Genomic DNA, 17,563 nt, shown 5'->3' on the forward strand with positions numbered 1-17,563 from the left:
TTTGATTGTTTGCACATAGGAAGGTTAACGTTGCGTGGGGTTTTTTAAATCTCCTTCTTCTTGAAGGAAGCTTTGATTTTTTGAACGAAGCAAAATCTTTAAAGTGCCTCATGAAGGCAAAACTCTTCCAAATATGTGGATTTTTAGTCACTACTACACTAGTTATATTATATTAGGGTGAGCAGAAGAAGAACATAGCCTGTTTAATTTCACAAAGAAGTCAAAGGGAGACTACATTAAAAATAAAGAATCAGAACAGTTACTATGTAGGCCAGGACAGGGTGAATACATACATTTAACATTATCCACTACATTTGAAATGTGAATTTTAAGTGCAGATAAAGTGCACTTTTTTGGAAATTTGCATTGGCTGTCCTAAAAATCCTGATATGTGGATGGTAAATGTGAAGGCCCATGAGTCTTTAATTAAAAAAAGAAAAATTTCTTCTTTATATTTGCACATTTCCCTGAGAAGTCTTCTATTTCTTTTTGATTTACTTAAAATTTTCACCATTGTTTTCTAAGACCCTATGATTCTTCAGGATCAAAGGATCCTGAAGCATCACAAGGGTTACAAAGAAAATGTTCTTCAACAGGCAATATTGCAAGTCTATGCAGCCGTTCCTACAGCTGTCATTTATGACAGTGTTAATTCTTGCACCACTTGAGAGAAATCAATGTGATAGATCAAAGGCATTTAAAAAAGAGAATGAATTCAAATAGTTGTCTGAATAGTTGTAGCTCTTTTAGGGACCCTATCAGAGAACATTGAGTATGTGAAGTAGATAACAAAACATCTAGGATAATAAAATTTGAAAACACAGGAAATATTTCTTAGAAAGCTGTTGGTGGAAGCATTTATTGTATGTCATGTTAATTCTGTTGATATTTTATTCTATTGTTAAATACATACTAGCCATTTACAATTGTAATGCATAATTTGTAAAATTCGGTGTCATTGAAGATAAAGATCTTCACTATTTTTTCCCCCTACTTTTCCACTTCTTGGTCACGTATAAGATCTTTGGATTTACTACAACAACAAAAAATCAATGGGTTCCAGAAGATCCATGAAGAGAGAATAAATACAAGTGTTAACTCTTGGAAATAAATGCATGGAATTAAAACGTACCATCAAGGCACAAATGAAAGGATCCATACTAAATCTTAAGATTTAAAATAATTTGAAAGAGGAAGGTACTGCTTTTCCTCTTGCATAACTTTTGTGGTTCCAAGTTTTGATTGACATGAATCTTTCAACTCTTAAACATCATTAAGTTGCTTCTTTGAGAGATTTCCAGAGATTTGGAAAATTCCAGTATCAAGGTATATAGACATAATTTTCTTTTCATCATGCGGTTTCTCTAAATGAAAGGATCAGATCTGTGGCATTTCTTTGTCATTTTTAAGCCAGAAATTGATACTTCTTGTCATTTTTGTTGCTACTGACAATGTATGATACAAGAAATGAAGAGACCCTGGGAAGAGAATTTTATAAAATACACAGGAGATCAGTGGTTGGTCTGGGGAAGATGATGTGATTTTTATGTTCATCTTGGATGGACTAAAACCAATTTTGCATGTGGCATTGTCTAAAAAACTTGCAACTGTGAATTATTTTTTACTAGTATCTAACTGTTTTGAAAATTTACAATGAAATGAGCTTAGATTTCTTGTGATAAGCTACTTGATTTTCTGAGTGAAACAAAGACTCCGTATCATGTAGGCTGCTTGAATCTGCTGGGCAAATTCCTGTTACTGAGATAGGGGAGTGATCCAGGGAATCAAGCACCAGCCCTTTTCCTTTTCTTATTTCTTACTCCACTGCTGTCTATATTACCAGCTATAGCCTCATTCTTTTAAGGCTGAGGTAAATTGTTAGAAGTGTTTTTCTAGAACATGGAAATGTGACTGTGCACTTTTTGTGATAGTCCCAGCAGCAGAAAATATCTAAAGTGAATCCCACTTAGAGGCATGTGAGGACTGTGTGCTTTTAAGTTAAGGAAAGAAGATGCAGAAAATGTTGAGAACCGTTTTGTTTCATCCCAAGACTTCATTTGTGAAACACAGGATTTTTTACAAGCTACCAGGTAGGTTATTGACAAAATTGCCTCACAGAGGAAAATGTATTGAAATTTCATGTGTGGTTAGCAGATGGGCTGTTTAAAGTTATTTGTGATAGATAACCAGCCAATGATCAAAGCAAAGTTGTCACAAGAGCTGGTTATGATTTTTTTTCAAAAATGGTAAGTATTTGCAGAATTTGTGATAAGCTGTGTTTCTTAAATTGAATCTAGTAGGTACCATGGGAACAAGAGAAAAAAGTATCTTTAATAATGTATCTGAAGCATAAGACAAATTTCCTACTTTTTGTTTGTTTTCCAGTTCATCTTTTTCATGTTTTCCATTCTTTTTCCCATTCTCAGTGAAAGTAACTGCAGCATTGTGAGAATATAACAGTGCAGGAGATTTTGGTTAGAGTCCAGTGGTTTACTGCTTGAGTCTTGACAGAGACCAAATATGATGTCCTATTGCATGACTGAGTTCAGTAACCATTTAGTTTATTAGTGGCAGACTTAGGATGATTCTTAATAGAAAAATTACCAGGAAGTCAAAGCCATGGTTGAGTTTGATGAAGTTAGAGAGAGGATATAAAACTGAAAAAGTGAGAAAAAAAGATGGGTAAATAAATAGGGAAGAAATAGTTACTGTACAGAAGAAGAAACTGACTGATGGTAAATGCGAGAAAGGATGAAAATGTAGCAAATTTATGAAGTAAACTGATGTAGAACTAGATGAGGAAAAGAATCCTTAATAAAACCCAAATTTTAATTTATTTTTGTAAAGCTCACTGTAAAAAAGAATAAATTCAATTTTCTGAACTGTGTGGTTAGATGTTAGGGTGTGGGATGCTTGTATTGATTTTCATACTGAGGGTCTTTTGAAGGTAACATGTAAATATTACAGTGGATGTTGCTTTAATCCCAGATATCTTCAATGACCACTCTGTGTGTAGAATTATTATGTCCATGGTAATCTTGCCTGGATACTGTTCCATTCCAAAAGTATGTGCCTTCACCTTTGTCCCTGTGAATTGTCATTTCACCTTCAAAACTGAATTTTTTGCACTGGTTGCAGATACTTTCCAACAAAAGCTGCTTAGGGAATGCTTTTCCTGGGACTTTCATGTTATGATGGTGTTAGGGAGTTTGAAATAGTGCAACCCTTCAAGACCTTCCTCTTTCCTTACTTGATTTTGGCCAGGTGTGCTGACCTTGGCTGCGGTTTTTAATTTGCTTCACACAGCTCTTCACAGCAGCTGGTATTGGGCTATGGTTTGAATTTCTGCTGAAACAGGGTGATGAAAGAGTTTTTGTTACTGTTGAGCAGGGCAAGGGCGTACAGGGAGCCAAGGCCATTTCTATTCCTCCCCCCACCCACCAGTGAGGGGGCTGGGGGTGCTCCGGAAGTTGGAGGGGACACAGCCAGGACAGCTGACCCCAACTTACCAAGGGACAATCCATACCATATGGTGCCATCCTGAGCATATTAAAGCAGGAGGAAGAAGAAGGCAGGGAGGGACATTTGGAGTGATGGCGTTTGTCTTCCCCAGTCAGAGTTACGCATGACTGAGTCCTGCTCTCCTGGAGATGGCTGAACACCTGCTGCCCGCGGGAAGCAGTGAATTCATTCCTTGCTTTGCTTTGCTTGCATACACAGCTTTTGCTTTCCCTGTTAAACTGTCTTTATCTCAACCCATGAGTTTCCTGGCTTTTACTTTTCCAGTTTTGTTGCTTATTCTGATTGGAAGGAAATGAGTGAGTGGCTGCTTGGGGCTGGGTGCTGGCTGGGGTTAAACCTGGAACGAGCTCTTGCCTTGTCTGAAGTTCCTTGAGCTTTTCCCTGGAAGGCAGAACACTCACCTATGTGGTGCCCATCTAACAGAATCTCTAAAATTTGAGTGTGTTCCTTGAAACTCTGGCCAGTACAAATGGTATAGTGTTTGCCAGCTTTGTCTGGGCTGTTTGACAACTGCAGAAACAAGGAGCTACGGAGGACAGATGTCCTAGTGCTATTTCATCATAATTACTGCACATGCCTTTTTTTCTTTTTTTGAGAATTAAATGTAGAACAGTAAAGCTAAGGCTGTGTATGCAAAGAAATTGTGTTTCCACTGACCTTTTTGAAGTTTCATACAAAACTGACACAAAAACTCCAGGACAAAACATCTGGTTTTAATCTCATGACACCAAGAGTTTATTCTGGAAAATAAATTAAAAAAAAATTTAAAAAACCCCAAAATTTTAATGTATATATATAATGATTTATTTGTCATAAAATGAGAAAGCAAATGCTTCTCTCAATTTATATGTATAATGGAAATTGTTAAATGATATTGGGAATTAGGCATGATGTGCATTCTCAGTCAATATCTGGAATACAGTAGGCTGAGAAATCAGGATTTGTGGACAGCCCTGCGGCGTGTGCCCGTGCATGCCAGGGAACTGGCACCTGTGCCCTGTGGTGAGGACAGGAAAAGACTGTGGCTGTGTTGGGTGCTGAGGTGAGGTGAGGCTCCTGCCCTGGGAGTAGGGAACAGGCAGCCTCCTCCAGCCTTCTGCCCAGCGCTGAGGCAGGTTGGGAGACAGCAGATGGCTGAAGGTGAACCAGGATTGTTTGCAGAAATATCATAGACCTGTACTTGCTACTGCATTTGCTACTATTGTTACTTTTTTTTTTTTTTTTTTTTTTTTTAATTTCTGGGATATTCTTTATTTAATCAGCGCTTCTCTATTTAACCTTAAACTAAGTAAAAACTGGAATAGAGGGTAAGAAATAAACACTCACACTGGGGTGTAGACACAATGGCAAAATTCAGGCAAAATGGGAGATGACACTTTATCCCTAATTTGTACCAGTAGCAAAATCGCTGGAAAGGATGTAAGCTGGGCAGTACCAGCTGGGGTTTGTGTCCCACACAGAGCCAAATGTTAAAATATGTTCCGTATTTGAAGTTTTCATTAAAAAAATCACAAAAACAACCTCTTAAGGAAGTTAAATCTAAATATGTGCTCTGTAAAAAATTTTCATTTGATAACCACCAGTTTGCATTAATTATTAAATGTAGCTTAGTTTACTTATCCATTTTAGGACATTTATTCTGGCTTGTAAGCTTTTTTTTTTTTTTTTAAATAAATAAATCTTGCTAAAGGATCTGTAAGTATGATGCCTACTGCACATCCTTATATATAAAAATCAAAATTCCAATGCAAGTGTGTGGCTTTGGTTGCATTGTAGCAATATGTTTCTGCTATATTAAATACCAGAAAAAAAAAATCAAGGGGGGGACACGCAGGGGTGGGGTGTTGCATTGAGTCAGATTCTGGATTAAATAATATGCCAAGCCTATAGTGTCTCTTTTTAAAAAATTTCTGACTAAAAATAAAAGCTAGCTTTTAGAGATGAAACAAAAATGTCAATTAATAAATAATTATTTTATTCTTTTTTTCTTTGATTCAGACTTACTAAAATTGTATTTTTTTCCTTTAATATTCCTCAATTAGCTAATTGATTTCTGTCCCTTTTAATTTTCTTAACGAGATATAAAGCCCCTAAACAGGAATATGTTTTAAAATGTTGACTTGGTTTTACAAATGACAATTGCAATACTATGACACAAACCAAGAGTACTTAATGTTATCAGTATAACGACTCACTTTTTAAGTAGTGATACCTTATTATAGGATACAACATTCCAGCTCTTTTATTTTTTAATTAAAATAATACCTTAATTTATTTGTATTCCACCAGAATGAGTACATTCATTGCAAATTGCATGCACATAAAAGGGAAGCCATTTGTAAACTACATGAGGTCTTAATAATAAATAGTATTTGATCTAATACATGATGGTAGTGCATTTCTTGTTAAAATTGCAAGCTTTTACCAAAATGAAACCAAACTCTTATTCTCTTTATAAATATTTTAAATAATTTTTAGGTACATGTTTCATACCAAGTATATAAAAATAGTATTTTTAGGTAAATTAAGAGGTTTCATTTACATGACAAATAACGTGCAACAACTAAGCACTCTCTAGCAGCTCTATTTGGTTGATTGTCTAGATGACATGCAGCGAATATTGTCCCTTTGCCTTCACAGAACTGACAAAAAGACCAGCAGGACCCACGATCACCTGAAGCAAACAGTGCCATAGATATTGTTTGGGAACAACAGTCAGACACTCAGGGAAAACCTTTGCTTCGATGAACAAAAGCCACCCACAACAGTTCTTTGTGCTAGACTTCCAGCTGCTCTGACCCTCAGGGTCTTTGGACTATCACAAAAGTCTGCCAAACAGACAAGTTATATCTGTATTCAAAATGTTTTTTTCAACATGCATCTAGAATCTAGAAATTTATTGTTTTTCCTATAGTATGAACCAACATTACCTTTTCTTACTTTCTATAAGTCTGAATTTTCATGTTTGTAAGTCTCCATGATCACCAGAACAGAGATCAAATAAAGCAGTCGTGCCATACTTTCTAAATTTAAAACTGGCAGCTGTGGAACATGCTTTGAGTACCACTTTTCTGTTTCTCATACATCTATGGCTTGGCAATCTTTACCTTGAACATCCCTTGTGCTTGTCACAATGTCTGTGGGGAAATCCGGAGTCTGTGCAGAAGTTACTCCGGCTGTTCCTTCCAGGTCCCAAGATCCTGGCAGGTTCTCAAGGCTTAGTGAGCTGATTGCTCCTTGGCTAAAGCTCCCTTCCTCTGACCTGCTGGGCAGCACTAGGTGTAGTGATGTCTCTGATGAAGAGCATACTGAAGGAGAAATGGTTGCTGAAATAGACTGAAGAGGAGTCAGGGTGGTGTCTGAATGGGGAGAGGTGCATCTTAAAAATTGCAGATTGTCCTTCTGAATTACCTGATACTGGGAAGGGGAATTTTGAAGGCCTGTTGTATAATGAAGTTCAGCATTCATAGAATTTTGCAGGCTGGGTTCAGTCCTTTGGGGACTGCTGCCTACAGAAGACAGATCTGTATTCCAAATGTCACATAACGTGTTTCCACGACAAACTTGTGCTTTGGTGCAAGTGAAGTTCCCAGCTTGCATGTGCGAGCAAGGTTGATGTGTAGTCCAGGCCACTTGAGACTGCAGACTATCCAGTGTGGGACTTCGAGATAAGCTGTGCACAGCACAGAATCCTGGAGGCTTCTGGGACGTGAGCAGGTTTTCCAGAAGGTGCACCACATTTTTCATATCCTTACGTAATTGTGAGACTTCTTGACTTAAAGTTGTCATCTGTTATGAAAGGGCAAAATATCACGGTATTTATGCATTATGCCTAAAATATGCACATACATCCCTTTTTTCTTTCTAGCAGTAGCAAATTTGATCTTTGGCACAGTGTCTCTACACTAAAGAAATACACTCTGCTGCTGTATCTGTGGGAAATAGCCCTTCCAACTACTTTAAGCCATCTGATTTCAAATGATTCTCTGTATATAAAAAATGGTCATAGGGTCAGAACTGAGACGATTTCTATATGCAGTATGACATCAATATTTTCTAGATCAATTGTTAAGTGTTTTAAACCATAAAATTTTCTTATTAAACAATTTCATACTGTTGAATTACATAAAAATGAGGTCTTGTGAAATCTTGTTTAGAAATATGTGTGAAGTATACTACTGTCTTCATAGTAAAATAAAAGAAATCCATACTCTAAGTTGTTGGATGCAAATAGTAACATGAAAATCTTGCGGACTACTACTAAAAACAAACAAACAAAAAATAAAGGGGGAAAACCTGGAAGCTCTAAAACCCACTTGCTACATTTAATTATTTAAAAAATATTAAAGATTGTGAAACAGTTTGATTCCATGCACTTTTGTGGATGCTTAGAAGGTACTATATATAACAGATAGTAATCCATTGCATGGATTTCTCTGGTGCGTGTGCTAAAGAAAGAATTAGATTTTTTATTAGATAGTTTCTCTTATCTGTTGAAACTACTGATAGCATCCATTTGGTTTCATAAAGTACATGAAGTTTTTCCTCAACACTGTTGTTTTGGGTGGGGATCAGACTTGCAAATTCTGAATATGTGTTTTAAATTGACTGGCATTTTAACATTAACGTGGACTTTTTTAGACCTTCATGAAGTTATTCTGGATAACGAAAAGTCTAGCTCAAACATACTAGTAACACACTCATCATTTTAAAAGGTAGAAATCTCCAATCTATTTTAGGCCAAAGGACTATCATTATTATTAAAAAAAGAGTTTCTCATACTGATGCTACTCTGTTGAAAAAAAGACATGACTACACATTCATCTTCAAGTCACATCAAAAACAAATAAAGGTAATTCAGGGAGCCTTTCTTTCACCTCATGTAAAGACACCACTGATTAGATGACCGACACAGATTAATTTTCATTGTTCTGGTAGGATAGTTTTGAAGAAATCTGCTGGAAATACTTTTCAGGCTGAGTTTGTATTACTACTGGCACAATAATTATAAATAAATTCAGAGAAGAAAGCAGGAAGCTCCAATACAGCTACTATAGATCTATTTGTTTTTCTCTGAGCTTAGAGGTCAAGCCCAACATATTGTCTAATAGTTTTGCAACAATCAGACTGCCTCTGGAGAGCAAATCCTTAAAGGGAGGAGACTCTTGGGTGGCAGGTGACAGGATCTCTCTGTCTCTACACTTCTCTTTCTTTCTGCCTTGTTGTCTAATTGAGTCACTGGAGATAGAAAATGCCACAAAATCCCCTTCTACTGGCAGAAATTAAGCTTTGAATGCCCAGTAACTTAAGTTATTGTGAGAAATTAAAATATGTTGCCAAAGCGTTTTGTGAACTGGTTTCCTGTGGGGTCAGAGCAGCTGGTGAAGGTTCTTGGTACCATCTGATTGTAAGAAATCAGTGAGATTTCTGGACAAATTAACTTCACAACTCTTGTGTTCTCTTGGACCCTAGGAGACGATATTGCAAAACCTCCAAAAGACTTTTTTGTGAAGAGTGGAGGAAGACAAACAATCAAACTCATGGCTATCTATATTCAGTGGTCATCAGTTCTTTTTAGGATCATCACTGGCCCCTACACCTAGTGGATACAGCAACGATTTTCTGCATATAATTTCCCAGCTTGCATAATTTTGGGGGGCTTTCTACAGGATTGCAAATAGAAATATTGACACTATGTTATGAGTATGTACTTTACCTGAACTATGGATGCTGTGTGAAAACATCCACAATTTTAAAATGTCTTGTGTTTGATTCCTTGTTTTGTTTTCCATTTCTCATCACTTATGAGCTTTTTAGAAGTTTAATCATCATTTAGCATGCTCTTTTTCCAATTCATTAAGAAAATAGAGCAAAAATTAATCCCAGCATCAGCACTTGTTACAGCCTTGAATTTCTGTTCATTACAACTTGCTCTAGTGCCCAGATACACTATTTTTTATATATCACCTAGTTTATAGAGGGATGTCTTCTCATAAACTTGTTTTTGCACCAACACAGGAATTTACCTGATAAACCCCTATAAAGTAGGTTTTGATAGTTTCCAGGAGTATGATAGTTAGAGTAGTTATGCCAAACTTCATTCACCCCTTCCAGTTGGTAAGATCTGTTTGGACCTAGTCTGGATGTCACATACACAAAAAATATGTAGCTTTTAGGATTTTACAATTACAGGATTACAAGATTAAAACTCCAGTATCTATAGCACAATTAATTATCATCTGTCTCTGTATTATTATAGCTCTATACATACCTAGCATACTATTAGTGTTCCTACCAATCTTATACTCTTTATGCTATTATTTTTATACCCTGCAGAGATCCCTGAGGAGATGCAAATAAAAAGGTGTAAGGGGAAAAAATATATTATCAGTATTATTAACAATTTCACAGTGTTTGATAAAGTGCAAAAGAACTGGGATTAAAAACCAAAGGAATTTTAAGTTTATGAAAGATGATTTGAAAGCAGTAGAGTTTCCTCCTGAGGAAAAAGGGCTGATTCCTGGCATGCTGGTAAGGCTGCAACCTTTTCAGGAGCTCACTGATTATTGTTAGGCAAAACAGCTACTGGTACAAATGGTTTGTGCTGTGTTAAGCAGACAGCTTTAAAATTATCTCTGAGATCCCAAATATACTTGAAAACTGCCTTAACAATTCCTAGGATTTGAAAAAGATACTGCAATGTTTCTGGATGTAGAAACTGGGTTTTATACAGATTTTGCTTCAAGTAGCAGGAGGTGCTTCTCAAACTGATTGAAAGCAATGTGCCGGTGCCTTTTTTGTAGACTATGTTATCAGGAAAGTATATATTCAAAATAGAGGTTAAAATAAAATTTTAGTAGATGCATTTTGTATTTTCAGATTACTTTGGCAGTTTCAGAAGAAAGTGTATTTTTCTTTATTGCCAGTATTAAACTGTTGAGCAGTTTGAGTATTTTGTTCTATGTAGGTAAGTAGGAATGGTGTGATGTAAGAGGATGATGATGTTTATTGCCTTGTTTAAATGGCAAAACAGATTTCTTTGTTTTTCCATTATATATTCCAATTATAATTTTTTAAACAAAAATTTTCAACCAGAATGCCTAGCTCTCATCACTGTCCCTGGATAAATCTGGAATAAAACTTTTTTTCTGATTAGAAGCTGATTCTGATTTGTACTATATTTATACTTTATTTGTACTAATAGTTTTCTCTCTGTGTGTTTAATTACTTTTGAAATTCAAACTTCAGACCCAGACCTATGACTCTTTCTGAACCCCCAAAGAAGTGAAGATGAATATTGGCTTTTTGAGAAATGGAAGCTGCATTTCGGCAAAGAGGAGGAGCTGCCAGGCTTGCACTGTATATGGCAGCTTCTTTATTCCCTTGCTTGGTCTTTCATTGCTTCGTCTGTTCTGGTTTTTCATTAAATCAGGGACATTTTCAGCTAGAATGAGTTACCTTTGAAGGCTCATATTGACTAACTTCTGATATTTGGTTTCTTACTGACTGTGTTGTTCAATGAATGAAATGAGAATTGAGCAGAGATGGACTCTTCACTGATCACCTATCAGCGACTCTGTGGCCATTGCTATTATTTTTGGTTTAATGGCTTTAGAAACAAAGCTAGTTGCAGAAGGGGGAAAAAATCCAGTGCTGCTAATCTGAGTTCAGATAAAATCTATAGGATTTTTGCAATTATATGATAATTCAGTTTCAATGAAATAAATCCAGGAATCTGGAAGGTTGTGCAATTTGTTTTACTGTGTAGGACTAGGAAATTTGGTCGTTTGTCTGCTGACTCTAGCCAGCTATTTGATAGTTCCAGTGACCAGTTTGCCTGGGTAAATAGGACACCAAGATCATTGTTATTAAACGCATAAGGATAAACGAGAGAAGTATAAAGGACTTGATTAGTTAAATATATTCAAGTTAACAGGGGTCCCATGAAATTTAGTCTGGAAAAGTGTAGTTCTAATAATAATTTGTGGTTCTTGATTGAGAGTGAGTCTTCAATGAGAGGGAAGGAGACTGGAGGCAGAGGGGTAGGAGAGGAAAGTTGACTAGACGTTTGGAGCGCCTATCCTACAAGGAAAGGCTAAGAGAATTGGGAATTTTCACCCTGGAAAAAAGAAAGCTTTGAAATAACCTAATTGAAGCCTTCCAGTAGCAGAAGGGAGGCTACAAGAAAGATGGAGGGGGTCATTTAGAAGAGCATGTAGTGACAGGACAAGGGGCGATGGCTTCAAACTGAAAGACAGTATGTTTAGTTTAAATATTAGAAAGAATTTTTTTACAGTGAGTGTAGTGAGGCACTGGAACAGATGGCACAGGGAAGCTGTGGATGCCCCATCCCTCGAGGTGTTCAAGGCCAGATTGGATGGAGTTCTGAGCAACCCGGTCTAGTGGCAGGTGTCCCTGCCCATGGCAGTGGGGTTGGAACCAGATGATCTTTAAGGGCCCCTACAAGGCAAGCCATTTCATGATTCTATGATTGTTGGATGTGGACTCTGCCTTCAGGATGGCAAGGAATCCGGATGCTGTCAGCATAATGGTGGCAATAAGAAAATCAGGTTTGAAAATTACTGCTTCAAGGAATTCAAAAACTACCAGGAACAAACTGACTGACTAGCTATTGATTAAGAGAAAATGGAGGATTGTAGGTTGCTGGGAGAGGAGAATCTGGCAATAGGTAATGATGAAAGAAGCCTGAGGTTGTATATATGATATAGGGCAAAAATATTAAGCAGAAAATTTCAATAAGCATCTAAAGGAATAGTTAAAAGAGAACAGGCAACATTACACTTCTTAAGACTAAACCATGCAAAACTATAATTTTCTTCTTCAACTGAAAAGCTGTTTTAATATATAAGAAATTTTAGGTGTAATATACCTCTTGTTAGAAGACTTCTAAGATGTTACTGTCTGCCCGACATTCTTCTAGAGCTACAAGAAAATGTGAGTGGAACATAACCACTGTAAGTTGGATTCTTACATGATTGGAGTGATTTATAAACAATAGTTTGCTCTCATCCATGGACATTTTAAGATATTCTTTTTACTACCTTATCCTGATATGTTTTTATTCAATATTTATTTTCAATGTCTAAATGGAATTTATGTTCACTTTAAAATATCAGTGATATGAAATTCAGGAAAGATTAATGTTAAACATTACCTCTGAAAAGAAAATGTCAGAGGCATGAATATAATATTCTGCCTATGCAGATTATTATAGAAAAATGTCTATGGAGTTCTGCTGGATGACACTTTGTGGGCATTAATCATACTCCCAGGATATAAAAAGGGTGCATTTTCTTTAATTGAACTCTGGAAGGGGGTTCTTTTCGCAAGGAATTACTAAGGCTTCTTGAGATTGTGTACTTTGTCAGTGACTTCAAAGATGTAACCAAAGACAATTCAAAAGAAAATTATACCAATGATGAGTTTTTTAGCAAATATAATGGGCAAAGAAAGTCAAAAGGAATTTTGTTGCTGAGATTTGCTGGAATAGCATGTTTCCAGAATAAATTGACTTTAGAAGGAGAACACCAATCAACTTTTCCTTATGATCATCTAGGCAAAATGAAAAAGCAGTGAGCTTATGAACTTGCATGCCCACAGGTATTGAATTTAGATATTGGGAAAATAGATCTTAGGAGTACAGGATCATTTCAAAATGCCTATCAGAGATTAACAGGACAATTGTCATATCGGACTTCTGCCGTGTATGCGCAGTGTGTTCTGCTTAAAAAAATATAATTTAAGCTTTAGAGTATCAACTATTTTTGTTACCTTTATCAGCCAATGCCTATTAAACTAACATTAAAAGAAGAAAAACAGCTAGTTGGAAAGGCTTCTCTAGAGCTACCAAAGTATGAGTGTAGAGAGACAAAACAAGTTAGAAGTTCTTTGGAAACTTGAATGTCAGTGCTAAAAGAGAATATATATTTTAAAAAAATCAGTAGGCAAAGTGCATTTACTCTGCATGTGTTGTTTAGAAAGCTTTTTTCTTACAAAAGGTACTAGGTTTTATGTGACATTTACATGGGTAAAATCTAAAATGGATAGATTTGTTTTAATAGTTTTAATTCATCTATAAATGTCATTTAGTTCCCTTTTTGCCAAATTTTTCTTGATTGAAAGATGTTTTACAAACCAAATCAGTGGGATTGCCTTGCTGCAAAGTAATTTCTCTCATGTGATAATATAGTTATGAACTTATTAAGAAGAACATGTATTTAATTACTCTAAGTCAAGTGAGTTCATTATATGAACTCTCAAGTTGCAAATTGAACTTTAGCTGTATATCCCCTATGTAAAACTGGAAGCCTGATTAGCTTCACTAGATTTTCTTTAGTGGCCTTGATTATCATTTGCATATATTTTTAATATTAGAAATTATTTTTTCTGTACTGAGAGGAGAATGGGACTGATTTTTGGAAGCTGGATTTGAAATACATTTTAAAATAATATATGTATAAATTTTATGATTTGTAAAATAAACATATTTGTTTAGGATTTTTCCTTTTGTTAGATGAAAGTTAAATATCCCTGTGAATATATTTTCTCTGTTCTGCATAAATGCCAGATGCTTAGAGTATTTTAAGTACTTGCATTTAAAAACCTAAAATTAAAAATAGCTGAATTTCCACTAAGTGCTCCAATGCGGAACTAAATAGAAGGCAATTATCTAGCTCAAACCCTGACCCTATTCATATTTCCTCATGTTTGTTTGTTTTTCAGTTGAATGGGAGAAATGTGAGTACTGTGTTCATTACACCATTTTAGTACTGTAATTGTGGGATCTACTAATGTGATAAAGCATGGAATCAGCCCCCAGATTTCTGAAGCTGAGGGAGGTTGCAGTGAAGCTGAGTTGCATATGAGGAAACCAGGAGATATGACAAAGCAATCTGAGTTTGTCTTCATGCACTGCATGAGATGGCCTTTTGATCTGAGTTCAAAATCATATACCCATGTTTTTCAATGGAGAATGTGTACATGTAATCAGGGGGAAAAATAAGGCTAAATATTGGGGTTTTTTTCTTATTTTAACTGGCCTGTTTTAAATAATTAATGTTTGAGTTTTTTCAAACTGAATCAATGTAAAAGTATTTCTCTGCTCTTTTCATACAGGGGCATTCAAATGATAGAGTTAAAAGCCTAACAGGATACAGGCAATTGACAGCGATAAGGCAGGTGCTTTAATCTAGACATCTTGGCCGTCTGTATACCTCAGAAAATTTGCTTAGTGGTTTCATATTTTTACTTTGTGGGCTCCTTAGTAGTTATCTATGATTGCATCAGGTAAATGGTGCCTCTGAAAATGTGCTCAGTGTTCAGATACATTCATTTGCTCAGCCTTCGCAGACAAATGCATTGGAAAGACCAGGTCAGATCTCTGCACAGGAGGGACACAGACTTCTGTGGCAGAATACTCTTCTTGAATTCATGCTCTGTCTAGTTTGGAGGAGGACTTTGAATCAAGCTTTCTTTGGCTCAGCAAATGGACAATGCTGATAGATATCCAGTAACCTAATCTTGAAAATATTGCTCAAATAACTGTGTTTTCACCAGAACAAGAACCTGAACCTTAGCTCTCACCTGCCACATACTGAAGTTACTGAACTATGGTGAATGTCATGCCTGCTTTATTCAGTGATTATTTGTTCTAAGTGGAAGGGACAAACATGGTAGGAGATACAGTAGTCCTATTCCACTCTACCTTGCAACACTGAACTGAAAGCAAATTCCTTTATCAGCTTGAAGCTCACGTAGACTCAAGGAGCAGTGAAGCTGTGTGAGGAAGTGGAAAGGTGGTTAACTGGCTGAGCAGCCAAGCTGTGGAGCGGTACAATGGCAATGAGGGGTGTGTTCAAGTTTGTCTCTCATCGACTGTGTTGACTCTGGAGTCTACTCACCACAGAGGAAGTCTGTGCACCATTACTACTAAAGTTAACAAATCTGAGAAGTGAAACCGAGGCACTGACTTGTGTTACTCTCTTGGGTAAATGAAATGGCCTTTTAAATACCATACACCTAAAATACTGCCAAGAGCTCATCTGTATTTCTAAACTAGATATAGCTCATAGTGTAGATTTTTCTCTGAGGTAACTTTTTGCTTTGTTTTGCTAACAAGAGACTGTATTGAATGTCTGAATTGAAAGACACATGTCTTTTTTCCCTCCATGAACAGCTGAAATGTTTCCAAGCTAACTAGTGAACTGTTGTAATACAATTACCTTTCATGAAAGCAGTTATTTTTGCATTTGTTGATTGATTTCTGATCTCCACTGGAAAATGTATTAATGACAGTGTTTACTGCTGCTGGCTACTTGTGACCTATTTTCCCATATTTTCTTTACCAGGAAGAGACTGCATGTCTTTAATAGAGAACTTTGTTTCTGACTCTGCTGGTATTTTAACAACTGATAGTAGTCTGCTACAGAATCAGTGATAAATTCCCATTACTGGTTATCATCAAATGATGGAATGATGAAAGCACTGGGTCTACAACTATTTTATACTTAATACAAAACCAGAAAACTCCAAGCAGTAACTCCTGTGGATCAGCAAGGCTACCCAGAGGCCTGTTTGGGTAAGCACCAACTCCTTACGATCACTTCTGAAACTCCAGCTGGGGCATGTTTGAGTTCATGTAGAACATGCAATTAAGCAGCCTTTCAGTCATGCAGTTTTTCCAATGTAAATTTTAATCCATGGGAGGACTTGGAGGATACCCATCCATATCTGGGATTTGAGCCCAGAATATCACCTGTGAAATCTAAATTTAATACTACTGCCTTTGTTATGTAAATGTGAACAAACAAGTGGCATAACATTTTGTTCAGATAGTATTATTAGGGCAAAATTAAAATTCAGTGTGGAGAGAAATGACCTTGAATAGGTAGAGGTTTTTTCTTTTTTTGATTTACATATCCTGCTCCAAGATTTATTTATTTATCACTTTTCACCAGAAAAGCATGAGAAACCCAGAACTGTTCCTGTTGAAATGTTTATTTAATCCACAAGACGCCTGCCTTGGAACATCTGTCACCATGATGTATTTTCCAATTGCCTCTTGCGGATAGCCACATAATACATCCTTCTATTTTAAAAATTACTGTCCTCAAAAGGGATGAATCAATATTACTTGTGTATTTCAAAGTCATTACATAGGAAATATAATTTTCTATCATGATGTTGGTGTCAATGAATATCTTGAAGCTTTTCTTGAGTTCTTTGACCTAATTCTATAAAAACCCAGAGTTTTTCATGACTCAGAGTCAACAGGTCATGAGACTTTTGTCTGAACACTACAATTTGACATACAAATGAAATGATGCATTTATGGTAACTAACTAACCATGCATGCAGTCTAAGCTTAGGATATTTATATCATCTAACCAAGTTAAGCTGACTCAAGATGAAAGAGGTTTTCAAGCCCAATACTTTGTAAGTGGGAAATAATAACTAGATTAAATGTACATATTAAAGAAAGAAAAAGAAAAATTAACATTTCTGGTAACCAAAGAACTTGGGGAAGAGGTGAAACTGTGTAGTGGAACTTATTTAAATATTTCCTCATGTAGAAGCATAGGGAATTTCAATTTTTCACACTGAAAAACAGAGTAAGCTGGGAACAGATTTTAGTTTTGCAGTACAATTGTGAAGTTACTCTGATGCTTTAGTCTTGTCAGCTAAAGTACTGCCAGGGCTGCGTAAATGAAACAGTTTAGTCATAGACCATCTCCTTTGTGTTGGATTGATAGTTGATTACAGGTCTGAAGTTATTAAAAGGGGGAAATAGAAAGTGCCACTGAACACTATTGACCCTGCATCTTGACTGTCATATTGCTTCAGCAGGAAGGGATGAAGTTCTCTTTCATTCTAGAGCAGAACACAGGTAAAGTGATTTGAATAATTTTATGTAAATTTGGACATTAATGGATTTGCATTCCTTTCAAGGAAGTTCTCTAAAAGCTCAACATGCATCAAGACAAGAAAATTTCTGAGAAGGAACTTATGGAAGTAAATGAGA

The 17,563-nt window shown here is 36.2% G+C and overlaps 1 protein-coding gene across 3 annotated transcripts in view; it reads right to left on the reverse strand.

Annotated features, from left to right (window-relative positions):
• Nucleotides 1–6,053: 6,053 nt before the first annotated feature.
• The window catches only part of KCNH8 (potassium voltage-gated channel subfamily H member 8), a 206,885-nt gene continuing 195,375 nt past the window's right edge, over nucleotides 6,054–17,563 (reverse strand). For 2 of the 3 annotated variants that reach the window (XM_058422842.1, XM_040081914.1), the window contains exon 16: nucleotides 6,060–7,311. In XM_058422842.1, coding sequence (XP_058278825.1) covers nucleotides 6,601–7,311 — 711 coding nt within the window. In that variant the 3' untranslated portion in view covers nucleotides 6,060–6,600. Of the gene's footprint in view, nucleotides 7,312–17,563 lie in introns of all 3 variants that reach the window. The other variant, XM_040081921.2, reaches the window with a different exon arrangement.

This window comes from Hirundo rustica, chromosome 1, assembly GCF_015227805.2.
Source record: "Hirundo rustica isolate bHirRus1 chromosome 1, bHirRus1.pri.v3, whole genome shotgun sequence".
NCBI lineage: Eukaryota > Metazoa > Chordata > Aves > Passeriformes > Hirundinidae > Hirundo > Hirundo rustica.